General features: G+C 47.3%; 2 protein-coding genes across 11 annotated transcripts in view; both read left to right on the top strand.

Annotated features, from left to right (window-relative positions):
• The window catches only part of n4bp3 (NEDD4 binding protein 3), a 48,954-nt gene extending 40,108 nt beyond the window's left edge, over window positions 1–8,846 (top strand). For all 7 annotated transcript variants that reach the window (XM_069196210.1, XM_069196212.1, XM_069196216.1 and 4 more), the window contains exons 3-5: window positions 117–716; window positions 2,230–2,493; window positions 4,127–8,846. In XM_069196210.1, the coding sequence (XP_069052311.1) occupies window positions 117–716; window positions 2,230–2,493; window positions 4,127–4,741 (1,479 nt within the window). In that variant the 3' untranslated portion in view covers window positions 4,742–8,846. The remainder of the gene's footprint in view (window positions 1–116; window positions 717–2,229; window positions 2,494–4,126) is intronic.
• Window positions 8,847–14,159: 5,313 nt separating this feature from the next.
• Window positions 14,160–26,835, top strand: LOC102689391 (E3 ubiquitin-protein transferase RMND5B). 4 transcript variants are annotated; one of them, XM_006631937.3, is made up of 10 exons: window positions 14,160–14,930; window positions 17,129–17,328; window positions 18,474–18,616; window positions 19,562–19,699; window positions 19,888–19,988; window positions 20,489–20,655; window positions 21,044–21,209; window positions 21,611–21,713; window positions 22,983–23,137; window positions 23,622–26,835. In XM_006631937.3, exons 2-10 carry the CDS (start codon window positions 17,190–17,192, stop codon window positions 23,683–23,685), a joined length of 1,176 nt encoding a protein of 391 aa, XP_006632000.1. In that variant the 5' UTR covers window positions 14,160–14,930; window positions 17,129–17,189; the 3' UTR covers window positions 23,686–26,835. The 4 variants fall into 4 exon arrangements, with proteins under 4 accessions (XP_006632000.1, XP_015205272.1, XP_069052305.1 ...); XM_015349786.2 differs by having other exon boundaries at window positions 17,126–17,328; XM_069196204.1 differs by lacking the exon at window positions 14,160–14,930 and adding an exon at window positions 15,028–15,050.

Here is a 26,835-nt window from a genome sequence, read left to right as displayed (position 1 = left end):
GTCAGGTAGGTTCAGATTTGCTGGGAATATAATCCTGAGACGCTGTGGCTTTGCCAGGATTAGGGGTGTCCTCCGGGGTGTCGCCCTCACTAATGTTCTTTTCCTTGCTTTCCCAGTCTCGCTTCCGGCCCTCTGCCTTCAAGCCGGTCGCCCCGAGGAATTTCAGCTCCGTGCAGAACCTCTACTCCCCCAGATCCGAGGAGCAGGAGAACAGCTTCTCCGGCGGGCCCCACGGCCCCCACGCCCGGGGGCCCCAGAGCACGGCGCCCGCGTCCTCGTCCTCTTCCTCCTCCTCGCCCTCCCGCCAGCGCCCCCGGAAGGCGCTGCCCGCCACCGCCGCCACCACCACCCCCCCGCGGGCCCTGGGCCAGGACGAGGAAAACCTGTCCGACTCCGGGCACAACTCCATGAGCAGCCTGCCCCCCTACCGCCCGCCCTTCAGGCCCCACCTGGGCCCCATCAGCGCCTCCATGGGCCACATCAACCACATCGGCTCGCTGGACCGCGCGTCCGCGGGCGCCCGGGGCGGGGCCTCCGCGGGCAGCATGGCTGCGCTCGGCCGGCTGCCCTGCCGCGGCGAGGCGCCGCCGCCGTACGAGCTGTCCCGCTCGCTGGAGGACGTGGTGAGGGACCTGGAGGACCGGCTCCTGGAGAAGGAGCATGAGCTGAAGCAGATGAGGAGGAACCTGGACGAGAGCGAGGACGCCATCGCGCAGGTGAGGGCGGGCGGGGCGGAGGCCCAGGGTTCGAGGTGGACCTAGCCGTCCGAGGCTTGTTTATTGTAGCCCACTGTATTGTTTTTCACTTACGTTGACTCCATTGCGGTTTTTGAGTAATCGGACAGCCAATCCCATCCGCGTTCGGCCCTCTCTTGTCCTCGTGTGCGTGGTGGCCTGGCCGATCAGTCCGCGAACACCCGTTCGCTCCCCGAACTGAAGCCACATCCCACCAGTGGTTTGAGTTTGGGAGTGTCTGCTGCCCACAGAGATGCCAGGGAAGAAAGCAGATCTCTGGCTCCAATCCCCATTGGCCTGTGTGCCTTTACAGCTATGACAGAGGATTTGGCTGCTGGGACTTGGGGACCTGTGTTTAAAGTTCCACAGGCAGGCAGGCAGTGGCTCAGGGCCACGGTATAAACAGGGGTCATAAACTTCCAGACCTGAACGTTTTAAGCGTTTGTTCATTCTGATTAAGTGCTGTGGAGTCAAACCGGTGAGCTGCAGGGAAGTCTAGTCATTGCCGTCGTTCCGGTGAACATTCCGAGCTAGGCTGTGATCCCGGAGGGAAGAGAGAACGGAAATTCCATTCGGAATCAGGTGCCGTTGATGGCTGTGTTGAATTTGCTCAGAGCCGAGTTTGAATCTGTTTCTGTGCACAGAAACCCCCCCTGGCATGGCAGGCCCAGAGTAGGCAACTTTAACTTTGAAACCTTATATAACCCATCTGTGACGCATGATTTCCACTTCGATGCAAATGTGAAACATTTCGCTTTCTGGATTTTTTTAAACAAATGTTTTGGTCAGGAATTACTCCTGTTCTTTTTTTTTCTGTGAAAATGCAGTGGTGCCGAGGCGCGCAGTGTGGGCACCCATTCAGACAGGGCAGGACAGAGCAGACAGAGGAGGGCGAAGAGTAAAACACGCCACCCCGTTTTGCAGAACATAAGAGAATCCTTCGTCTCGTGGCATTTAAAGACAGTCGCAAACTAGGATCTAAAAGAATGAGTCACAATGGATTCCCTTTCATTTATAACCTTTCTTTTTTAACAAATGCAGAAATGGCCATATAAGCTCGACCACCCGTCAATAAGAGTTTTTTCTAATAATGCGAAAGAACCTGGATAATAAATACAAAGGCTTGAATCAGAGAACTTGGATTGTCTGATTTCTTAAAGGGGTCAGAGGTTAATGACGTTACTGAGCTCTCAGGGTTGTATGGCTGGAAGCCTGTTGATCTGGTCAAGATTATTTTGCTTCCCTTCCACTGACAGACCTAAGTCCTAAAGTCCTAAAACGAAAAAACGACCAGGACCATTGGGGCAGCCTCCCTCGCTCACTTGCGCAGGCCCGTCCGCGGCACGGTCCAGCTGCGTTTGCAGGCTCTCTGCTCAAGGGGTGGCCATGCAACAGCACTGCCGGCATAAATGAAGCGATCCCCCTTCCCATACGCACACGCTGGGAGTTCTCCCCGTTCTCCTTCCTCCTCTCTCTCTCTCTGGCCGTGCGGCAGGTCTTCGAGGGCAAGCAGAGGCTGTGGGAGAAGGAGATGGAGGAGCTGAAACGCCTCTACTCCAGCAAGATGCGCCAGGTTTCCCAGCAGTCCCAGCGGTCCCAGCGCACCCTGCAGCTGCAGGTCTACAAGGCGCAGCAGGAGAAGCGCAGGCTGCAGGAGGACCTGGAGGCCCTGCAGAAGGAGTGCCAGAGCCTGAAAGCCCGGAGTTCCGGCCTCCAGCAGGAGCAGGACAGCCCCAGGCTGGAGGAGACTAAGTGGGAGGTGAGCAGGAGCAGGGCCGAGCAGTTTCCATGGCTGACTTGGAGAGATTAAGTGGACTAGCTGGCCAGTTTGTCCACAGTGGAAGCTCAGGCCTAGTGTGTCTTTAAAAACGTGCAGACTGAGACCTGATTTTGCACCTGTGAATCAGCATGAAGTAATTATTTGTGTGGATTCTTGGTTGCTTGTTGTGTTTTTGCTGACCGTATTTCTATATGTAACCTCCCATCAATGCTGGTATAATGTAAATAGTTGATATTATATATATATAAAAAGCATAATACAATTGTAAAATGAAAGATGAAAGCAGGAATTTATTTTACTTTGTATACATTTTATCTATCTTAAATTAAAAAAAAAGAAAAGCATGTGGACTGCAGGGTGATGCGGCAGTCAGGGTTCTGCGCTTGCAGCTGGAAGGTTGCGGGTTCAAATCCCTGTCGTGCTTTTGAGGACGGTGCTTCAGCTGAACAGCTGTAGTAAAAGGCCCGGCTGCATAGATTGGGCACAAATGTCAGTTGCTTTGGATAAAAGCTTCATCCAGCATCATTAGTAAAAATATTTGGTGAACAAGATTACTTTCAGCAATTTTTGTTCCAGTGTATAATTTGCTCTTGTTGTTCCATTTCCTTTGGATTTCTTTAAATGAGTAGGTGGTGTGAATTTTGCACAGGGACGAAAGGTTTTAAACATCACCCTGTAAAAGCATTTTTTTTAAATAATTGTTTTTGGTTTTGCCAGAAGAAAAAAACAGATTGGGCTTGGAGAATTTAATTCAGGGGCTGTGAAATTAGGAACTTCTTTCGTTTTTGAGAACGGAAGATAAAACTTCTTGATATTTCTCAGTACGAAGTTTTGGACACTGGGCATGGTAAAGGCACATGACATGCGTGTCTTTTCTCAAGCCACTCAGGAGCTCCCAATATTTCGTTTATTTGTTGATAACATAGCGGCTGGGCCTTTTATTTTCATTTTTTTGTGTTTTGTCTCTCCGTCTCTCTCGGGGAGTCTGAACTCAAGCATGTCCAATCGGAGAGACGGCAGCTCTGTCTCCTCTGCTCTGGTCCGCATTGTCCGAGTCGGAGAACCTTGCTGGATGTTTCGTCCAGGAAGTGGGAGTGGTGCCTTCTAATTCGTAAATGTTTTAATGGCTGTGAATTATTCTTCTCTTATTCGCAGTTTAGAATAACCAGCCACTACAGCCTGTAACATTCTAACAGGCCTGTTGCATTATTTTGGCATTTGACGAGCAGAGAGATCCAGTGCCTTGCAGGAGTGTGGCACGTCTCTCGCTGGCATGCCAGCTTCTAGCAGCTGGGCAATTCCCAGGGATGGTTCCTGCTACAGGCAAAGCCTTGTCAATGTAATCCCACACCATGCCTGGTGATCCGAAAGGGTGGTCCGCCGATTGGGCATCTTTCGATGTTTCAAGTCTGGCCACTTGTCATTAGCTGACTGTGACTGTGGCAATCCGTGGTCACAGTCTGCCGACGACTGATGGTAAAGCCTGCAACATCCACAGGGTTCAGCCTGCTTCCATCTCCAGCCGCTCAGGAACTCCGGATCTTGAGGTTGTTGCTTTTATCCACGCGGCCGCCGTCAGTCCTTTTTTTTTTAGATCGGCTTTTCGTCCTAGGTGTGCCAGAAGTCTGGGGAGATCTCCCTGCTGAAGCAGCAGCTCCGCGACGCCCAGGCCGAGGTGACCCACAAGCTGGGCGAGATCTTCCAGCTGAAGACGCAGCTGCGCGAGGCCCGGGCGGAGCTGCGCGCCAGGGACGGCCAGATGGAGGCGCTGCGGCAGACTCTGCGGGGGGCGCGCCGGGGGGACCGGGAGGAGAAGCAGCAGCAGCAGCAGCAGGAGGAGGAGGAGGAGGCGAGGAAGGCTCGCTTCTGCCCACTAGAGGAGGAAGAGGAGGAGAGGGAGGCAGGCGAGGAGAGGCCGGGCAGGGGCGGGCAAGGCACCACCGAGGAGAGGCTGCGGGCGGAACTGCTGCTGGAGAGGAGGCAGAACGAGGCCCAGGCCTCCACGTTCGAGGCCGAGCGCCAGACCTGGCAGGCTGAGAAGGAGAAGGTGATCTGCTACCAGAAGGAGCTGCAGGCCAGCTACCTGGAAATGTACCACAAGAACCAGGCTCTGGAGAGGGAGCTCCGAGAGCTGAGAGGCGGCAGCGGAGGCGGCGCGGCGCCAGGGGCCGACAGGCCGCTCCCAGGCCTGCCCTGGATCGAGAGGATTGAGTCTTCGGAGATATAACGCCCACCACTGCCAGCACAGGCGAAACCCGCTCCCCTGTCGTCACTTACGGCCCCCTCTCCTCCCTGGGGTGTCATGCCCTCCTGCTGCTTTTGGGTGTTCTGGGGTGGAGGGTCTGGGGATTGTCCACATGCACAAGTGCTCCTGGCTCGGAAACGACGCCCGCTGAAGGTTGGCACCGGTTCGAAACCAGACCCTGCCACGGCTGAGGGTGTGCCAGGGCAGAGGTGCTACGCAGAGGCACGGCAGACCAGCCCTGACGTTGTGACGGCGCTCCGTCCAGCGTGTCGCTTCCGAGATGAGCGCGACGGGATTTGCATGACTCTCCCGGACACTCCCCTCGCGGTGCATCGGACACCAGTTCACACACCGCCCGGAATCGGCCAAGCAGGCCCACACCATGCAGGCCGCAACAGCTGGCCTTCTCCAGAGGGGTGAGAGCTGTTCAGGCTTCCCAAAGGACAAACGCCAAAAAAGGCATGGGCAGCGTTTTCCTCCTGAAAATGCACAAATGAAGTACGCAACTAAAGATCTCCGAAAAGAGATCCAAGACTCTTTGCTGCCCGTCCTTCGTGACTAACTGTTTAAAGAAATGGCTTTAAGTACATTTGGTGAATGTAATTGTTTGTGGATGACTCGGAGCTGGAGGAGTTTGGCTCTTGAGAAAGTGTGAGAGCTACTGACGCCGCATGTTTTTTTGCAAAGCTGGTATAGATCAGGGGGTGGTATCATGGAGCAATAGAAAAAGGGATTCTCTTTTTTCCGTTATTGGTACAATACATCTGACTGCCACAGCCTTTAGGAAAAATGCTGGGCTGTTCTATGTAATTAAAAAAGGGAGAATTAGACTTGGGAATTTTGAATGAACTCTGTCTTCCCCAAGATATCGACAAGTGTCTCAGCACTGCCTCTGAATTAATAAAGCATTGATGACTGGAGTTCCCCCAGAAGTAAAATATTCCACACAGTTTCTGGTGTTTGGAGGGACAGGGGGATTCTCGCTAGATCGCCAAAACAGGTCTGCGTGTTTCACATGCAGTTGGATTTTAAGGTGATTCTTAGTTTCCCGGGCTGTCTCACTTTAAATCCAGATTTAGGGCATGGGACACCTTACGTTCCGCTGAATTCACCGGTGCAATTCTCGGTCCCAAAGTCAAGCCCACGTGGTAGTAGATGGTCACTTCTTGAAAGCTGACCGCACTCTCTGTGTTCCCTAGGGAGGTGCAGAGTGACTCATGTCATGTGACTCATGTCGGAGTGATTCAGTTATCACCAGAAACAGGTGATTTTCTGGCCACTGGGGTTACTGTCCCTGTCCTAGATGTTAGTGACACAAGGTATGCACTGAGGTGGAGGATCTCTGTTCTGTACAATGTATGGTAATGCAGTCAGAAACTCTCGCCATACTGCGATATGATCCAGTATCTCAAGTGCAAAGCTGTGCACTCCTTTGAATGTAGGAAGTTAAAGGAAACTGGTACACCGCAACACCTGCACTGTATTTTAGGGCTGAGCTCAGAAGCTCATGGAATATAAGAAGGGCTCCTGACTGGTGTGTACTAATGACAGGATAGTTTGTCTTACAGTGTTCTTTTCCCCTGTAAGAACAAATGGATAAACAAAAACATCAAATTAACAAAACTCTTTTCACCCCTTAAAAACAGTCAAATATGGACCATTACTAGAGTCCTTCATACAAGTGCATTAGTGTCTAAGAGCAAATGGGTTTAATAGCATCTTTTTAACTGCAAATGCACCATTAATCCCACTGCTGTTCCTTTTCAGCTTATGCATCCCTTTTTGACATTTAGATACTCACAAAGTGGTGTGCTAAAACACCAGACTTTCAAACAGAAGAGTTTCTGTAAAATGTGGAGCAGTGTTCTGGACTTGTAACTGGACGTTTGTGGGTTCAAATCCCGGCTAAAACACTGCTGTTATATTCTTAAGCAAGGTGCTTCACTGAACCTGCTCCAGTAGAATTCCCAGCAGTCTAAATGGGTCCAAATACAAGTTGCTTTGTGTAAAGGAGTCAGCCAAATTAGTAAGTGCATTGCAATTTTGTTAACACCTATTAACTGTCCTGGTCCTCTGAGTTCTCACCACTGTGTCTTTCTGCCTCTTTCAAGGCTAATAACACAACAGAAACGGTTTAAGATTCCAGGAGAATAAAGCTCTTCAGAAACCAGGACTGTTCCATTTAGTAATCATCTCTGTCCTGCACAATGTGTCAGAACTGTAAAGATGAATCTCTCTCTCCCGATTTGATTTAAACATATAAGTGGTCATTTTAAGATATAATGTGTTTAACATAAAAGAATAATTAATTCTATATTTGTTTGCATTAAACAGAAGATCTCCAGACATATCTCAGTTATAGCTGGTTTTGTCATCAACGAATAATTGTGATTCAGCTTCATAACTTGCAGTTTAACAGTTCTGATTTAATCTCTGAAGGTGTGTATGAAGGACATGAATAAACGTTGGTATTTGACAGCCACGTGTATAAACTAATAAAACATCTGTATGTCATGAATTGAATGAACAGATCAAATGTGTTGATTGGCTAACAGTCTTTCTGTTGGGAGAAACTGGAGATTGACGGAAGACTGTAAACCCATTGTATGGATATCTGATGCCATCATTAATGTTTCTTGCAGCTTGAAACGCTTAAAGAGCCTGTGACTGAAGATGCAGTCGCAGAGTGGGTGTCCGGGGAAAGAGTGTGATGTCCCCCTGCACAGTTCCTTAAAAATGCCTTTTCTTTTTTCCGGGACGAGCCAGCTTGTCTTGGCTTTCAAATTCTGTCACTGGCCGAAGTGCATATGAGCCCATATCCGATCCGAGTATAGTAAAGCCATCTACAAATTGGTGCGAATCTGAGATTGATAATGGCATTGGCCCTCTTGCTCCTGGAAAGCGAAGGTGAAGTAAGCAGGGGACAGTGTAGACTAGTGAGCAAGCCTGTGGACTGGTAACAGTCAGGCTGCAGGCACGAGTCCCTCCTGTAGACACGCTGCTTCTGCTCTTGAGTTATTAAACTTCTCCCAGTCTAATAACCCTTCAACACAATGAGTACAGTGAAGGTACTGTACTGTGCTCTGCGGGAGCAGTCACGTTAATTATTTTGGCCTTCTGTGTTAAACAACCGTGGGACAGCTTAGTGTAAGAGCAAGACAGTGTCGGGGAGTCCTAAATCTTCTACTAATAAAAAGAAAATAAAAACATGCTGTGACTTGTGAGCAAAAACCCTTAATGAAATCCAGAAGAATTATTCCACACGTGCCCTCTGAGACCCCATTTAGGAATAGAATATACCTACCAAAACTAGATGTACTAAATTACTATGAAATTAAAATGGCTATGACTTCATAAGATAAATATTTTACCCATCAACTGGAAAGTAGAAACCAGATGGCTATCCAGGCATAAAAATCCACTCAGTGCTTCATTCAATAAACTTCCCCTGCAAAGTAAAGTACTTGTCAACTGATAATCTGCTGCATAACTTTAAAAAATATATGTATATCTAAGTGGCCACAAGCTTCAGGAGAAGACTTTTAAGAATCCATCTCTCCTGGTGGTGTTTTGTTTGTCACCCTGACGGGCGTGCACATCTCCATACCGGCCGATGCGGTTTTAAAATGTGCCCCTTTTACGAAACCCCAGGACTACACAGTAGTTTTGTTAATTCCTGGAAAAGGAATTCCAATGTTTATCACGGCGATGATCAGAAATCTGGTTTCAGTCATTAGGTTCCCATGGAACTGAGGCTGACAAACATTTACCTCCGGAGACAGGCATTCCAGGTTCCACAAAAGAATCGGGAAGAGCAGATAATTAGAGGCAGGGTATCGTACCTGGATGAGGTAACACATTCTTCCCCTCGCAAACCACATACCCTCAGAGCCTCAAGCAGTGTTTGGCAGTATTGTATCCAGATGACTAAAAAGCTACCCTTCAACTGTCATAACAATTTTAATGCTTCGTCTTGCAATAGAGACACGTTTATTTTAAACGATGGGTATTAATTAAACAAAGTGCCAAGTATATAAACATTGTGTACCATGCTGTTAGAAAATAAAGGACATTTTCATCAAAACTAGGTACGTCGTTTCATTTTGCCCGTGGTCAGAGGAAGGTGTAGACGAAAATCCGAAACACCTGGTGCCCTTTCATATAAAATCCTACACTTCAACCTGTTCATATTATTTATTTGCAATGAAGTCAAAGGGATTTGTTAACATTGTTTAAGAAAGGTGGAATTTACGGCCATTGTGATTGCAAATGTGTTTAGTTTTTTTTATAATAGGGTGCACTAGTCTCTACAAAGAGGAATATTCAGACTCTGATTTTTTTTCTTTTTTTTGTTTTCCACTATTCCTGGTGTGAGCAGATTGACCCTGTGAAAAATAAGCCAAATATATTTAATTCTAAGTTGTGTTTTTTGTAGGTGTATTTAGCGATGGAAAATGACCATTTTACAGTACGTAGAGAATTACCGTACAGCCATTCATACAAAGTCTCCCTCTAAATAAATATAATGCATATGTGCACACTGCAGGCATGGGAGTACTGTACCATGTGTATCACTTCCTCTGCACAGGTTGAAGTTATTCCTGCTTCCTCCTCCTTTTATTTTTTTAGCTCAGGGTGACTTAAACCCCCAGACTTTTCCTGGACTTTTCCTTTTCCTCAGTATTAATTCCTGCGTCATCATCGCTGCATGTCAGGATGACAAATCGCGTAGGCAGACCGCGAAGGTCCTTCTCCAGCCTTCTGAGGGAGAGATGGGGGAGACTCCAGAGGAACGGGTTAGTACTGTATTTTGGTATATGCTGCTGGTCTATTGGAGGGTGGGCAGGGTGCCATTTTGGTTTTGTGCCTGTAAGCTCTACCCAACTGCTGAAGAGCTCAGAGCACCTGCCTGTGATCAGCTGGCCAAATGGAATTGACCTGAGGACTTGGAAGTGGTGCTGATGCCGTGGGAGACTATAGATAGATGAGCAGGGTATCTAAAAGCAGGCTAATCTACTGGTCCTCTTTGACTTCCACCAGGACAGAGCAGGACAAAGCGTAGAGGAGAAATGTGTGACAAGTACAGTTAAGGCAATATTATTCACTGCTCTTGGGAAGCCAGAATAGCCTTGTTTCATACGTGGGCCATCAGCATTCATACCTAGTATTGCTTAAAGGCTGATAGAAACGTTCGGACTCCGACACGGCACATAACCCTTAATTACTGATCACCCGAACCCTGCCATCTTAAAACCCTGAACTCCCTCTTGTCCCCCAGACAGGACAGAGGAAAGAGGAGCTGCAGGTCACTTCATTTCCGACCTGAAATAAGGTTCTGCTTCCCTGCCCCACCTGTGTGAAGTCATTGGGTTATAATCATTAGCGTAATGTCCAAGCAAAAAATAGACGTTCTGGTGCAGTTCCACAAATGGGATATACATTTTTTCATGAAAACAGGAAGGAACTAGCAAGGAAGGTTGTTGCGTTTTTTTGTTTTTTTTTGCAGTGCACAATGTGAAAAAAACAGGTTAAAGGGCTTTGGTTTTTCTCAAGGGTTAACTGTGCATAAAAGTACGTTTACTGTAAAAATACTGGTAGTTCCTCCCTGCCTGTGTTTGTGTGTGTGTGTGGGGGTGGTTCTAGCATCGCTATCTCAGCTTCCTTTGTTGCAGTCCCGCTATTTTTTTTTGCATGTTTTCACATTTTTCCCCAACATGGGGGTTGGAGGTCAGCTGAGTTGAGCTTAAAGAAAACACACATGCAGGCCTCTGTTTGTCCAAGGAACAGGTGTTTCCACGGAAACATGGGCAATAAATGACAAAGGAGAAGGGAGGGAGGTTCCTCTTTCTGCAGTCAAAATAAAGTGGCTCAGATAACCTAAGATAGCCTGCCTCTAGTTTTGCTATACAGTACATATTTAGCTGGCATACAGTCTATTTAATGCAAACAGTGTATCTGCAAGAATGTGTTTATACAGGGAGAAGTCACACGTTAATGAGTGAACAAGAGCCCTGCTGACCCCAGATAGCGTTACACTGGCAAAAAGAAGCATAAACCACAGACTCTCTCCCCAACAGGTTCATCTTTCTTTGTTACACAAGATATGAGGTACGAACTGTCGGAACCAAGACAGGTTAAAGGTTTGCCGTCTTCTGCAATGAAGGTCACGCGCTGTGGAAACATGAGGACCTGACACTTGATTGAGATCACAGAGTAGCTGCTTGCTGTTGGACATCCTTGTGTCACGTCCAAACTTCAGAGTTGTGCTGTGTTTGAATTTCTCCCTGGAGTGGGAGCTTGAATCGCATTCCCAAGCCAGCCTGAAGAAAAACAGAAAACGTTTTTAAAGGACTTGCCTTCTGTCTAAACTCAGTGCCCTTTTCCCCTGATGTCCCCTTACTGCATCGCGGCTTGTCACTGATTGATCCTCAGGAGTGCTCTTCAGCTGCTTGCTCCTGTTCTGGCTGAAACAGGGCTGTGGGGACGTGCAGATCCCTAGGGACAGCTGCGTGCCTGTATTTTTAACTGACATCTCCGTGATCCAGCCAGACCCTTCCTGTAACAGAGTAGCTGGATCTGGAGGTTAAAGTATCGGTTAGGCTACCAGTGGCCAGCCTAAAGACACTCCACTCCAGGAAGAGAATGTATGATCTAAATGCATGGGGTTGTTAGGGCACTGGTATCATCTGTGTGAAGCCAGATTCTCCTAAGACTTCCGTCGGTCCTTGGGTTAGACTCTCACTGTCAGTCAGGGCAGAGAGAAGCAGGCTCATCAGTTCTGGAGACCTCCAACGGAAACTAGGCCGTTGCTATTATAAATTGTGTTGGAGGACTAATCGGTGGCACTCTGACCTCTAACCCACACTTTGCGAAACAGCGCCCCAGTATGTTTACCGGGGGGCACTGTGCCGTAAGCGTTGCCATCATTTCCAACAGAAGTTAAAATGATATCTTGACTTCTTGGTCAATGAAGATGGCATGCCATTGTAAGGGTGTTAATGGTAGCATCCTGTCTAAATTCCACTCTGGGCTCGTGTGGTCCGGCGTTATTGTAGTTCCGTCTTTGTCCAGCTGGTGAAGCAGTTTCTCACTCCTCCCCCTGCTCTGCTGCTGAGCAGCGGGGCTGCTGGTGTTGAATGGCTGACCCACATCACCCAGGTGATGGTGAAGTGGGTCTTAGAGACCAAGACTACATCTCCCTCTTGTGGTAGACTTTGGTAATTACATCTGTGTCACACGAGTTTCTGTTGTTTCTCACTACCTCTAAATTTCCATTATTGTTGATAATTTAACTTGAGTTTCAGCTGTAAAAATAGCTTGGATCGCTTGCTTCCAGCTTGCATGTGCATGCTACTTGATGGTTTTAGAAATGGATAAGCCCATTATTTTTGGATCATTTGTTTGGATAGTGAGGTAAAAATAAACACTGTTCTCGGAAAATCTTGGACATCTTGCATTGTTCTGCTTGTTTCATTTGACGTTTTTCCTCCTATATTCAGAAACAACTCTATGGCAATTTTTATCTTGACATTGTAGCAGTCTGCATTTTGTTGTACAAAAAGAAAACTTTCAGCTTTGTGGAGGAGTAGAATGAAACAATTATGCAAATGATGAGGAACATTTGACAATAAGTCCACTGGGCCTGAGCGATGACTAAAATAATGACATTGGCAGTCCATGTGAAATTTACCTTGAGTTGTTATGATCAGGTTTTTTTTTTATTCCAAACAATGCGAAATAAAACATTTAAAAAAACTTATAATTACTTAAAAGCTGTTACAATAGTAGAAAACAATAGTGGAGTCATTGAGTTAACTTTTGGTGTACATAACGCTTATATATTGTAACCCTTAATCAAATCTAAGGTGTCCAAGACTTTTCCACGGAGCGGGATTTAAACCGTATATAGTTGACAGTAAATATATATACCTCAGTACTAGCATCCTACTCCCCATATCACGATCTTCATTCATCCAATTCTGACCCCCAAGCCCATCTACATACTACGGGCAACCTGGCTTCTCCTGCTGCACCCCAGAGCTCGGGAATTCAATCTATAAGGATATCAAAGAGTCACCTTCCCAGACCACTTTCAAATCCTGACTCAAAACCTTCTTCTTTAGGAGGGCTTTTATTCAACTGCTTCTCTCTGCCTCTTTGCTTTGCTATTGTATTCCAAAGCCTTTTTGTCATTGTGCCACTCTGCTGTCTCCTCTCATTGTGTGCTTTTTACTTTTTTCTAACTGTAAAGCACTTTGAGAATCCCCTTTTAAAGGTGCTATATAAAATAAAGTTTATTATTATACTTGCATGATATGGGCATAGAGTACACGTTTCTTTGCCCATGAAGAACTAGCAGGCCCTCACATGACGGAGAGCCAAAAGAAAGGATAAGTGCTGATCAAGGTGTTTATTTGCTAGAGGCCTCTAGTCCACTTCATAATGTCATGCATTAGAGGCCACATTTCAGCTGTGTGATCTGAAGGTTAGTTACAATGCCAAAGTCTCTTTGGGGAAAGAGGCTGCTACTACTCTCAGTCCAGATTAGCTGCTATTTTCTGCACTTTGTGGCTCAGGGTCCCTGCTTCACTGTGGCATCTGAAGTGATCCTTTGAGTTGGCTTTAAGCACAGAGTGGACAAATGAACAGAACTGCTTTCGGTTTTCCACAGAGAAAGTCGGGCAATGGGATGTACCCAGATTACTTTCCTTGTCCATCTCTGTTTGACATCCCATCAAGAATCTCTGATTCGAACTTCTTCCAGAGCAGGAAAGAGTTTTATTCAAAATACCTACATGAACTCGGGGAACGTGCAGACTCCACAAAGACACTCAAGACCAAAATTGACCCAGAAACCTGAAGGTGTGAAGCCATTATTCACCCTGCTTACCTTGTGTGTTGAAGCCTTTTCACATCACTGTCCTCGGATGAAATTTTATACTTAGATTATCCTAAAGCAGACCGGTGAGAAATAACCTTATGTTTTAATATTTACTGAACTTGCAAAAGCTTTACGTATGACAATCGTAATTTATGGAAATGCCTTTTATTCATTTATCAAATGAGATCATACATGGGGCTGCTTTCACAGACGTCAGGGTGGACGGGACGCCGTAGCTCTTAATCTGTGTTTCTGTCCAACATGAAAGAAGCTTTTTTAATTATTCAAAGTGTTTTTTTACAAATTGCACGGTTATTACTCAGGGATTTTCTCGCGGACAGTACGAAAGGGTTGTAATTCAGCATTCACCCATGGGAGGGAGCTCTGAACAAAAAAAAAACGATAACAGAGTGTACTATACACGGTCGTCGATGCTACCTTTTTTGTCAAAGACTAAAAATGAATAACGAATCGCACAAGCTACAGCTTATTAACAATTGACTGCATGTCCGCCTACAACTACATGCCCAATTTGCAAGCAAAGCATCTATCCAATAAATACTTATTTTAAAAAAGCAAGTCTACTTGGTTCCGAAGTGAAATCGCTCCTTCTGGTTCCGGTTATGAGCCCGGTAAAACGCACAGTTTTATTTATGTGCAGTATTAGCAAAGCGTCGCGCCGCCGGATTTCCTTCATCTTGTCTTCTGTCAAACTGAGGCCAAAACCACTTTCCCCCCAGCTGGAGAGGCGGGGGGGAGCTTCTCTGCTTGGTAAAATGGCTTTGTTTGATCTCTTAACCAAACGACACAAGTCGCACACCGTCGAGATTACTGCGACTGGTGTATAACTGAAATAAGCTGGTTTTTCCATCACGGGTTTTTTTTTTTCCCCGCTTTTGTTTTTTTTTTTGTCCCGATGCGGGGTTGGTCCCTCGCAGTTGGTATCGGCCGCCGAGTCTTGAACCACAGCCTGACGTACAGAGGAGGAGGAGGAGGCGGCGGCGGTGGCGGTGTTGTTGTAGGTTGTGAAGCGTCAGAAAGAAAGAAAATATCTTTAAAAAAAACGGGTATTTCTCAGGACAGCGGTAGCAGCGAAAAGAAAGAAGAAGAAAAAACCTTAACTCCTCGGGTGAGACGCGGAGCCCAGACGTGGAGGCTGTGAAACGACCGCTGGCTTGGGACTAAAAATGGCAGCGTCCAGTGCCCGGTCTGCAGTCTGTTTACACAGGAAGTGCTGTTAAAGGGGCAGCCGGCGGGGGAAGTCGGGGTGTCCGGCGCTCTGGGCCGCAGGTGAGCAGGTTTCCTGTCTGCTTTCGTGCCTGCCCCGGTGTCGGGGGTGCCTGGGTGCGCCAATCCGGCCGCTGTCAGGCCCCGGTGAGCTGGGCTGAGGGGTCGGTCCTCCTCCTATCGGTAGTTTATTTTTTTGTGTGTCTGTTTTCGTCTCCCGTCGACCCGGGATTACAAAACAAAACGCGTGTTTGTGTTTGTGTGTGTGTGTACGTGCGAGAGAGAGAGAGAGGAAGAGGGGGGTCTGAAACGCGTTGTTGACTTTTTTTCTTGTGTCTTTTGAGTCCCGCTCGTCTTCCTCGGGCCGGAAACGCGACCTGGAATGAAACGGGGTGGGAGTGGGAGTGGGAGTGGGAGTGGGGGGGTCCAGTGGGTACCCCCCACACGCTACCCACACAAGAGCAATAGAAACTGTGGTTCTTGTTGTAACCCCCTTCCTCATCGGGCTTGCCGGTGTGTCAGAAACCGCTCCTGGTTTCTGACCGGGGCTTGAAGACGGTGTCCTGTTAAAACAGGGTGGTGCTCTGATGGAGGCAGGGAGATCTGGCCTCCGGCTACAGTCCTTTGAACCCCCACCCGTTGTCCTCGCGTATTGCAATGCTGAGACCCCGGCTTGCAGACGCAGGCATGATCTCTCTCTCTCTCAACCCCCCCGCCCCAGCACAGTTCAGCTGTTTCACTGCGCTAGGATCTCGCTAATCCTCAACCGGACGGCGCAGTCGGGTCGTGTCGTGTCGTTCACCGCCGATCGAGCCCTCAACAGCAGTTATGCAGCGACGCCCAAAATAATCGATAACCTCTAGAGCAGTTGGCGCTTGGCCACCCCGGGCTGAGATGTAGGGGTCCCAGTGAAGTGCCCCCCCCCGATTTCGGTCGGTGGGATGTGCGATCAGGCTCTTGTCAAATAACTGTTTGTTGTGGAGACCGCTGTATCCTCCCGTTAAGCTAGCCGGGGGTCTCCGCTGAGAAACTGGGGCTGGACGGGTACCGGGCTCCCACGGTACGGGCGGTCGTGGGTTCAAATCCCAGCTGAGAGGCGCTGCTGTGTCCCTGCGCACCGCCTATCGTGTCGGATCGCCCTTTCTGTACCCGCAGAACTGGGCTTGCAGATCTCCCATCGCTTGGGTGAACAGCGGCGGCCAGACAAAGGAGTCGTTGTGGAGATGAGGCATCGGTAGGTTTGGCTCCGCGGCGTGAATCCGTTGCGATCGTGGTGGTTGCCGACTCCTTGGAGAGGACCGGAGCGGCAGAGTTGTGGTACTTTGTGTTCCTCGGTCTGTAAAAAAAACCATAATCCGCAAACCTCCTCGGTCTCCTTGGTCGTCAACAGCAGCAGCTGTTGTCTCCTTCCCCTCTGAAAGACAGATATTCCCTTCCGAAAGCGCAGAACGGTAAGGATTTGAGCTTTAAAAAGGGGAGGTTTTGTTTTGCGTTTTGCTGTTTCGCGTCGGGAGACGCGTCGCTGCCGTGCCGGCATGCGGGAGCCCTTCCCGAGCAAGTGGGTGTCATTCGTGGGAGATTGCAAGGCACGAACCAGCGTCAAATGTAGGTCATTTCAAATGAGATCACAGGCCGGAGCGTCGCAAACTAGGCGCTGGATGTTCCTGTGTTTTCAGGATGTATTTATTTGTTTGTTTTACTGGCGCGTCGTTGGCCCCGCTGTGAAGTTGTTCACTCAACACACCCCCTCCTCTCCTGTCTCTGGTGTTCTGCCCAGCAACACGCACCGCGACAGGACTCCCCTGCACACCAGCCAGAGAGAAGTTGCCCCCGGTGCACGTTTGTAAACACCGCTGACGCCGCACAGACTTGATGCCGCTTTAAGGCAGATCTTATGGCTCCTCTCCGGAGAGCCCCAGTCCGGCAGATCTTATGGCTCCTCTCCGGAGAGCCCCAGTCCGGCAGATCTTATGGCTCGCCACTGAACCATTTCTGAAGACAGTTGATGAGCACTTTCATGGGGAATCAATCAATCAATCAATCAATCAATCATTTTTGCTATAGCGCACCTCTTGACAGTCTGCTACAGAGCAGTACTCATCTGTTAACTGTCAAAGGGGAACTACGGCGCTATTTGTATATGTCGGGGTTGGAAAGAATCGGCACTGATGAGTGCATTTCAAAGCGCAATAAGAGTCAAATGCACGCTTGCAAAAACAACAACAACAACAACAGCAGCTCCAATCTCTATCTCGAAGCAGACACGACGGCCTGTAGCCCCTGTTCCTGCTCTGCCTGCTCCGGGCGGGGGGTCCGGCGGCGATGGAGCAGTGCGCGTGCGTGGAGCGCGAGCTGGAGAAGGTGCTGACCCGCTTCCTCATGTACGGCCACCTGTCCGAGGAGAGCCTGGACGAGCTGCTGCGCTACGTGTCCGAGCTGCGGGGGCAGCTCATCGCCTACGGTAAGGCACGGGAGCTCCCGGCTGCGGGCCCTCACTTTTGTTCACTTATTTTTATTTTTTTTAATTAAATAAGGCATGTCCTGCTGTACAATTGCGGGAGGGAGAGCAGCACACAAGAGCGGGACAAGACTGAGTGAGAGTGTACGGTGTGCTGAAGCAACAGCCGGTGACCAATCCACCTTTAACGCCAAACCAGTCGATGGGAATATGGCTGGGACCTTGAGGAACATGTTCGTAAGGACAGCCAGCAGCTTCACTAAAGCGTCTGCACATGCAAATGATCCTCAACAGGATAGGCAGGTCTGCAGATTCTCTTTCCAACTCCTAAAGCAACTACTTGCTGACTTTATTGGACCACGTTAAGCTTCGCTCACAGCCCTCAGAGTGCTGCTGCTTCAAAGAGACCCAAAAAACTTGCAGACGCTTGCAGATGGGTCCTCCGATTTGCTCTGCTTTAACGCAAGTGGTGATCATGTACATAGGAGAACTGGCCTGACAACTGCATCACTGATAATGGCCTTTATGGGCTTTAAAAGTGCTGTTAATTAACTTATTTTAGCTTGGAACGTTAAGTCTTTGATTTGTAAAAAGTGAAGTTAATTCGATTGTGGATCTGAAAAACTTAATTCGTTTGCCCAGAATTATCTTTTGTAGGAACAGAACAGAAACAATGACACTAGAGCATTGCAAGAATGATTGCTTTAGTTGTTGAATCTGTTTGTCAATAATTAGGCTTGGTTTGCATGCCTGATAGAAGTGTGTGAGTATGGCAAATAAGGAAACTGACCTTTCTGTTTTTCGTCTACTATATGCCCATTCCAAATGAAATGTAGTGTGATCGACGTTTTTAAAGTCCTGTCACTTATGTAAGTCAGAAGTGATCATCATATATTTTGTCTGATTTGACATTGGGAGGTGTTTGCTTCTCGTCACATTCAGAAAATAACTTTTTGTTTCGGAGAACATGAAAACCTGACTTGACTCCCACTTGAATTTAAAAGAAAGACTAAAGCACCCGCATGAAAAAAAAAAATCCTGCGTTTTTCCTATTCTTTTTTTTCCCCGTGTATGTGCGTTGGATGTCCTGTAAGTGCGCTGACTTGCCCAGTGATGGGCAGGAGAGTAATGGCAGCCCTTCTCTGCAGGTGTGCAGGACGCGGACCTGTCCGTGCTCTCGCAGTCCATGGCCCAGTGCTGCAAGAACATTAAAGACACAGTACAGATGCTGGCTTCCCGGCACAAGGACATCCATGGCAGCGTCTCCAAAGTGGGGAAAGCCATCGACCGAGTAAGTCTCGCTGGCCGAGGGGGCAGCTGCGTCAGTCCGATCCTCGCGCTCAGGTTTTGTCCAGGGAGGTGGCTGCTGGGAAATTACATCGCCCTGACTGTAGGGAAACTGCTTTCGCATCATTACGGTTCCATAAATGATAGAGCCCTCAGATCTACTTCTTTCCTGTCCGTCACCCATGTGTTAGCAAAGACTCTCTTCGGAGGCAGACCCAAAGTGGTCTTCCCTTAGTCGGACTCTTTCCTCGTCGTCTTCCTTAACGCAAGCGTCACAACGTCGCGGGAAGCTCAACACGACATCATGAATGATTAGCCCCTTCATGCTTTTATGCTGCCGTTGTCATTGACTTTGCTTGACGTTGCGTCTTGTGCGACGTGTTCATCCCGAATCTGTCTGAAAAAATGTTTTTGAAGACGGGAGAGATGAGGGGGGAAGAATGTGGATCCTTTTAGCAAGCAGTAAATGCTGCCCAGGGAAAACTCATTCTTACCCTTGTGTCCATTCATAAGTTCCTAAACGTAGTGATTACCATCTTTTTTTCTTCATACTACAAATGTTAACGAAGTAAGATGAAGTTCTAGCCACTTATTGTCCTATAGTTCTGGCTTGAGGCAGTTTTTCTAGTTCATTTTGCATAGCGATCATCGATGCCTAGTTCAGACCTGTCTGTGTGGCTCTAATGTTTCGTATTAAATAACGGATCCTAGAATTTATATTAAAATTAGAAGGTAATGTTCTTTTTCTGCCTTCCTTATTAGACCCACCTCGATTTTACAAGCCCTCCTCTGCCAAGCACAAGTTTCTGAAGTTCAGGGCGGCCTCCTCTCTCATGAAGTGTGAAGAAAGTTTAGTTTTCTTTCCAGATTCCGGCACAATTAACGGAGGACTCCGCCAGTTGTGCTTCTGCTGGGCTCTGTTCATGTTTTGCTTGGGCTCTTCCTGTAGAACTTTGACGCAGAGGTGAGTGCGGTGGTGGCCGAGACGGTGTGGGACTCTCCAGAGAGGCAGAAGCACATGAGTGAGTCCATAGTGGAGCACCTCTATCGACAGGGCATGCTGAGCGTCGCGGAAGACCTCTGTCAGGTACATCCCAGCCTGAGCGCGAGACGCGAGAGAATTCTGGTCCCGGTTTATAAAGGGATCTTCGCTAGAATTTAAAAAACTCTCACTTCAGCTTCAGTGTTTTTTTTTTTTTGGTTGCTTGTCGCATGATGCTTTCTTCCCAGGATGGCTTTTGAAAGACCTCCGTCGTTCGCTTTTCTCATCTGCAGGAGTCTGGTGTGGTGATTGATACGAGCCTGAAGCAGCCCTTTCTGGAATTAAACCGGATACTAGAGGCGTTGAGAATGCAGGACCTCAGGCCAGCACTAGAGTAAGTCTCAAAGCTGATGACTGTTTTTTTTTAATTATCTCATCGGGGCTGTGTTCGAGTTAAAAAAAAGGTCACGTGGAGGGGAGTGGATACCAGGCAAAGCCTGTGGGGCCTGTGGATTGTCCTGAGTCAAGGAGGGCCACAGTACAGTAGGTTCTCCCATGGCTCACTACTTTTGGAGAGAGGGATTGATTGGTTCAGTTAAGCCAGTGGTGTCCAGTTATGGTCCTGGGCAGCCAGTGTCTCTGTAAAGCTGTAAAGACAGTCAAAGGCTAGATGGGGTGCTTAGGATTCCGAAAAGAAAAAACAAATGCCAATACATGAACTGACCAGGACCGGACCCCCCTGATTTACACAAATAAAGCCCGGCGCTCAAGAGCCGAGGTGCAGTGAACTGAAGCTCTGTACCGTACGTCCCTGCTCTGGTCTGTCGGAATTTAAAAGCAAAAGAAATGCCGAGTGAGGAGCCGTGAGTGACGGGCAGGTTCCTCTGTCTCCAGGTGGGCTGTGGCCAACCGGCAGCGCCTGCTGGACTTGAACAGCACCTTGGAGTTCAAGCTGCACCGCCTGTACTTCATCAGCCTGCTGACCGGCGGCATGGGGAACCAGCTGCAGGCGCTGCAGTACGCCCGCCACTTCCAGCCCTTCGCCGCTCAGCACCAGAGGGGTGAGTGGGTTCGGGGTCGGAGCCTTCCTGCGCTTCTCGGCCTCTCCTGCCGTTTTCCGGACTGTGGCGCGGCATTATTAAATAACCGTTTCCACAGGATTGCACAGTAGCCTCGGGCCATGAAGAGAGCCCGGTATCGCCAATCAATACACACTGTTTATGTACACTCATCAGTACTATACTGTATAAATATAGTATATATCATTTTGTATGTACAGCAGTCGTACGTTTTTAATAATTTTGATTATATCTCTGATTACACGTACATTAAATAAAGTAGCATAGCAGACGTCACCGCACCGTAACAATAACTTGTCTTGCACACTAAGACCTGTAGGATGACTTAAGGTAAACATGAGAATCAAAAGCGTTCTCTGCCCCTTTGCAGACATCCAGATTCTGATGGGCAGCCTGGTGTACCTGCGGCATGGAATTGAGAATTCCCCATACCGCAGCCTCCTGGAGACCAACCAGTGGGCAGAGATCTGCAACATTTTCACCAGAGATGCCTGCGCTCTTCTGGGGCTCTCTGTAGAGTCCCCTCTTAGCGTCAGGTAGGTGCTGAACCTGTGAGCTTATGGAGCAGCCCCAGCCCTGGATAGCCGCAGTCCAGCAGGCGTCCTGCAGGTCAGCCGTTTGTAAAGAACTGGGACACACGAGTCTTCGAGAGTAAGTTTTAACAGATTTGGTTTAGCAAATGAATTTGGTTTAGCAGTGAATGGCCTGGTGTGGTCCCTGAGAGCTACAGGGTGTCTAGGTTTTCTCTGATCTGCTTAACCGGACCAATTCCCCACTAATCTTTAATGGATAAAAAGAGATTATTTCAAATGTCTGGAGATGGACGAGTTAAGTTGGGCCTGTGCAGTCGGCTGGTTTGTGCCTCTTCAGGGCCGGGTTTGACAGCCTTGTATTGGAGACTAAATCATTCCCCCCCCGTTCTCCTCTCTACCTCAAGCTTTGCTTCAGGGTGCATGGCTTTGCCTGTCCTGATGAACATCAAGCAAGTGATCGAGCAGAGGCAGTGCAGCGGCGTGTGGACCCACAAGGACGAGCTGCCGGTAATGCGGACGGTCTCCTCGGTACCCCCACAGGCTCCGGCCTGCGATCCGGTCCACCAGGAAAGAGAAGAAGCGATGTTTCTTTAACCCTTTTTAGCTTTCCCGTGTGTGTCGAGGCAGTTTCCGTATGGAACGATGTCCTCTTAGTCATTTTGTAATAATTTTGTAATTATAGACAGTAGCGGCCTGGTTCAGGGCTTAAGAATCCCCCTGCTGCCCTGATGGCACATGGCGCCCTTGGTTTTCCTCTAGTCTTTCTGGCCACCCTGTTGCTTCTTTGTTTCCCTTCCACTTCCGTTGGCGTAACTGTTAACCAGTGTCTCGCCACTGTTTGATTATCATTTAGTGTTGCTGACCCTATTCTGTTATACAGTGGTACTGCTCTCAAAAACGACACTACATTGTCATTAAAAAAGGGGCACGCCTGAGCTGGGGCACTCGTTTATGAAACAAAAAGTGTTCTTTGTGTTCCCTGTTCTGCTTTTTGTTTGCGGGACAGGGTTTTGCTTTCCCAAAACGTCAAAATACAAGACAAAGATAAATATTTTTCTTTTATGGGCACAAAGTTCCACAGTCTGTATCGCCAGTTTGTAAGCTAGCGCCATGTTTGTTAATCCATTCGTTTGTTAGTTCCTGGGTGAAGAGGGGTGTGTGGAGTCCTTGTCCTCATGTCCACGTAATCTGTCTCCTGGAGTTTTATCTCCAGCATTGTTTCCGGACATTCATATTCCAGGTCGCAGCCTGCTGCTGCCTTGACCTGCTTGTGATTCTGGTGCCACGGCCACACTGTCATCAGTCTCTCTGCTGTGGGCTGGGTAGTCAAGCTCACTCTGGCAGTATGCAGTAATTAAGCTGACAGGTGTGCTGACCATTATGAGCTCCCAGACCTAGTGCGCTGCTGGTTTTAAGCAAGGAACTACCAGTGAGCAGGCATGTCTGTGGTTTAGACATGCCCTCTACAGCGACAGTGAAGGCATGTGTACTTAAAATACAGCATTTTAAAAAACCTTTAAAAAATATCCTAATTACTCTGCTGTTGCCTCAAAACGCCCAACAAGGGCCACAATGGAGTAGTACTAGGAGGTATTATAGCTAGCATGTAAATAAAAGCCATCATTTTTCTTACATCCTAGATCCCCAAATGTCTTGCATATGTTCAGTCCCCAAATTCTTTTTGTTCTATTGTTTCTGGGAAATTCACATTTTTGCGCTCCGAAGTGAAAGCATTTTGTCACTCTCACCTGAAGGTCCGTCTGCTCTGTCTCGTAGATCGAGATCGATCTGGGGAAGAAGTGCTGGTACCACTCGGTCTTCGCCTGCCCCATTCTGAGGCAGCAAACGTCCGAGAGCAACCCTCCCATGAAGCTCATGTGTGGACACGTCATCTCCCGGGACGCGCTCAACAAGCTCACCAACGCCGGAAAGTCAGTGTGCTTTCGAGCTCCGTCGCCTTCCGCCACGAGGGGCGATAGTAACTATCGCATGAGTATTGAGTTGGCCAGCCCCGTCCTTTCCCTTTCTCACACTGATGCCTGGATTCAATCAAGACCCCGGCTCACCCCAGTTCACCGCACTCGCTTCTTGGTGCCAGGTTTGAATTCTGGGGAAAGAGAAAAGATTCTTGCCTGAAACAAAAACGTGGATGGTTGAGTCCAAGTCCCAATTTCTTCTGGGGCTCAGAGATGAATTTAGTTTTAGATTTAAAGCTTTTATAATTCTGTTTATGGCAGGAGCTCACGTCTAGTAAAATAAGCTGCATTTGTATTGGCAAAATCGGGTGGTCACTGTTAAAAAAATGCTTTAGGAAAGCGCAGTGAGTGTTATGAATTGATAGTGTCATTGAGAGCCCCCCATTGTGTTAACATTATCCTTACCCTTGAATTTGCTAACCTTCTGTTCTCTCCACAGATTGAAATGTCCATATTGCCCAATGGAGCAGAACCCTTCAGATGCCAAGCAGATCTACTTTTGATGTCACGCTGGAGGAAGACAAGATTGGAACTCCCTCGAGCTGCACTCGGGACCCAACTTCACAGGCAGGGAAACGGTTGTCTTGAGTGGTGGTCAGAGACGAAGCCTCGGGGAATGTCATACCCTCCCTTCACACACTATAGTTAGTTTACAGGGACTCTGTGTTTATGCTGGGAGTCTACCATTAGGCAGATTAAATACTGTACCTCATCAAGTAAATATTAAAAAAAAAAGGATCATTACCATTCAACATCTGTCTGCCGTCTGGTACTGTAACCTTTTTTTTTGTCTGTTAAAGAAATCACGGTTAGTCTTTGATGGGATCTCTCGCTACGTCACTACAATTATTTAAACTGCAGGAGAGGACTGACTTTAAATGGCACAGACGTCACTGATTTCTGGTAGCCACTGTAAATAAAAGGACAGTTTTTATATCCAATAATTGTTCCATGAGTAGCTAATCTATACCTCTCCTCTGTAGAAGTGGATGTAAATACAGAATTATAACACTTCCATGTTTTCACTCTTAAAAGCAAAATAGTTTCCACAGTGAGCATGTTAACCAGAGTTCACAATTGGGCAAACAGAAGGTATACTTCGATACATGGCTGACTTCCCTCTCATTTGTATTGTCATTACGACGTACCTGAAGGTTTTACCAAACACTGAAGGTGTACATCCAGTATTTTTGTATTAAAATGGAAAAACTGAAAATTTTTAAGTCTGAACACCGTAAGGACAGATGTGTTTAGCATAATGGCATGTTTCTCTGAAAGTGCTGTGTTTTGGAATTATTTGTGCTCCATTGATCTGCCTTCCTCTGTGCTAACAGGGGAGACCCTGTCAGTGTGTGCAGGCTCTTCTCAGCAGGAATCCCTGACCTGTCCTCCGTGCAGGACGTCTGCAGCCCCTTCAGGTCCTTTAGTTCACATGTTGTTGTGGACAGGGGGCTGGGGGTTCTGATGGCCCAGCAGGAACACACTTCCTGAACCATCCCGCGGTGGATTTGGAGGCTGTGTGCTGTGGCTGTTCCTTGCTGGAACCACGTTTTCCTGATATGCTTGGTCATCCGTCTATTTCTGTAAGGGACCCAGGATCAGACAACGCAAACAGTCCCGCCTCCAAACTTAACGGGACAGGGGGTGTTCTTTTTCAGCGTGGGCTTCCTCATGTTGAACTTGCAATCACACCTGTGCCCTTTGTGTAGGTGTCCTGTTGATGAGAGAGTCTAAAAACTCAATTTATGCTTCATCCCACTTCGTAATGTGGTTGTTATTTGACAAATTAATGTTTTTTTTTTGTCCTGGAACTGCTAGGGACTCCAGAATAATGAGGTCGGCCACAATTAATCAGCTGTACCAGAGTTTTCTGAATATCCCAGTTGTTGCCCTTGGATGTTAACCCCACAGACTACACATTAATGCAAAACATTCTTGTGTCCTCCTCCTTGTGTGGCAAAATCTAGCCCATTATCCGTGAATTTCTAGATGAAGAACACCACAGGTAACAGTTCTGGTTGTTTTTTTCTGACTGAAGCAGTCTTTTTGTTTCAATATTCTGTGTCCTTGAATACCCAGTGACAATCAAGGTAAGGCTTTTTATGAACATAGAGTATTTGTGAGACTACATTACCGGAAAAATGACTTTTTGACATAAAAGTATTTGAATAATTTTGGACGTAGCATATTTAACAAAATATGCTGTATTATTGCACAGGTTTTACAATATCCAGTACATATTCTTACAATAATTTAGATTTTCTTTTATTTAAATATTTAAAATACTGAATGTACATTTTATTTTTGTAATCACAATAAGGCTGTAAATAAATGACCATGGTATATAAGAATAACGATGCTAAACCAAGTTTAAATTTTCCACGTTTGTGAAGCTTTGATTCAACAGTTAAACTTTTCTGACGGTCAGCCTGTATTGAAATGTACTTTGGGGTTCTTGGGAACAGTCATATGACCAGAGGGCTGGGGTACGTAACGAAGCCATTTTTCAAATCTAAAGAAATATCCTCTCGAATACGTCTTTTCACCGTCGACTCTCCAGTGGGAGGGCAGTTAAGAATGTACCATTCTGTAGCTGACAGGGCACGAAAACCACTGTTGAGGTTTTGCTTTCCTCAATCCTCCGGTTTCTGGGCCTGGGCTCCCCATCGCGGGGGGGCACGGGCTTGTGACTCCCTTCCTAGAAACTTGAACGTGCGCTGTGAGCCGCTGTTGTGAACACGGCCGCAGCTCGGACCCTAGTACATCAGGGTGCTTTTAATTTATCTTTCATTTTTATTGCTTTCATATTTTTACGTTGAGTATTTTTTAAACGCAGTATGTTCGTAGCAACGTGCCTCCATAGTCACCTGTGCTTTTCTCATTTCCATCCTGTATTCCTGCAGCTCCTGGTGTTTCTTGTAGATGTCACCTGCTCCAGATTTTATATAACAATATGGGTATTTGTTTTTTTTTTTAAAGGGTAACTTTTTCAATCCTATTTCCATTTCATTTGAAATAGAGCAATAAGCATATGCAAATATATTGTACGTTGTCACATTTTCTCTTGGAGATTTGTTTTAATGATAACTCTACCACAGTGAGTTTTTGTTGTGGTTCCAGACCTCTTCTGTGTGCTGGTATTTGAAAGTTGTCTGCAAGATGCTTTCCCCCATGTGGTGTCCTTACATGCTTTTTCATCAGCCACCACTATTGCAGTGCTTGGTATCGCAGCAGTGCAGGAGCACAGACCTCGGACTACTGGGTATTAATAGACATGGAAGAAGGCTGAATCCCCTGAGGAATATAAGCACCTCAGTTCCTGATTGTCGAAGTTGTTTTTATTATTAAGGTGTGATCTTTTTTTGTCCGCTTGTTGTTAACTCGTTTGAACTGTTTTGTTTCCATGGTAGACAATCTGTCTTTGCCACCTGTGGAACCCAGAAGGCTTTGAAGCAGAAAAGCTGGGTTTAAAAGTGTTGACCCATCAATCTTACTAGAGTACTTGCACATCGATATGTAGCCTCTGAACATTGTGTGACAGGCATGCATTTCCTGGTTACCATAATGTTAATGCAATTTTTATTGTACATATTTATCCTTTAATAAATTTCATATTACACATGTATCATAATAAAATGAACCTTTGTACTGCA

This window comes from Lepisosteus oculatus, chromosome 11, assembly GCF_040954835.1.
Source record: "Lepisosteus oculatus isolate fLepOcu1 chromosome 11, fLepOcu1.hap2, whole genome shotgun sequence".
Taxonomy (NCBI): Eukaryota; Metazoa; Chordata; class Actinopteri; order Semionotiformes; family Lepisosteidae; genus Lepisosteus; species Lepisosteus oculatus.
The sequence above is the reverse complement of the archived record's forward strand: the minus strand, read 5'-3'. Positions and strand labels throughout refer to the sequence as shown.

Excerpts from the sequence above, each read along its gene's own strand:
- LOC102689391 (XM_006631937.3), top strand. The coding sequence starts at position 17,190 with ATGGAGCAGTGCGCGTGCGTGGAGCGCGAGCTGGAGAAGGTGCTGACC. Across the intron at positions 19,700-19,887 it reads TCGCGGAAGACCTCTGTCAG|GAGTCTGGTGTGGTGATTGA; the intron begins GTACATCCCAGC and ends TCTCATCTGCAG. Across the intron at positions 23,138-23,621 it reads AAGCTCACCAACGCCGGAAA|ATTGAAATGTCCATATTGCC; the intron begins GTCAGTGTGCTT and ends TTCTCTCCACAG.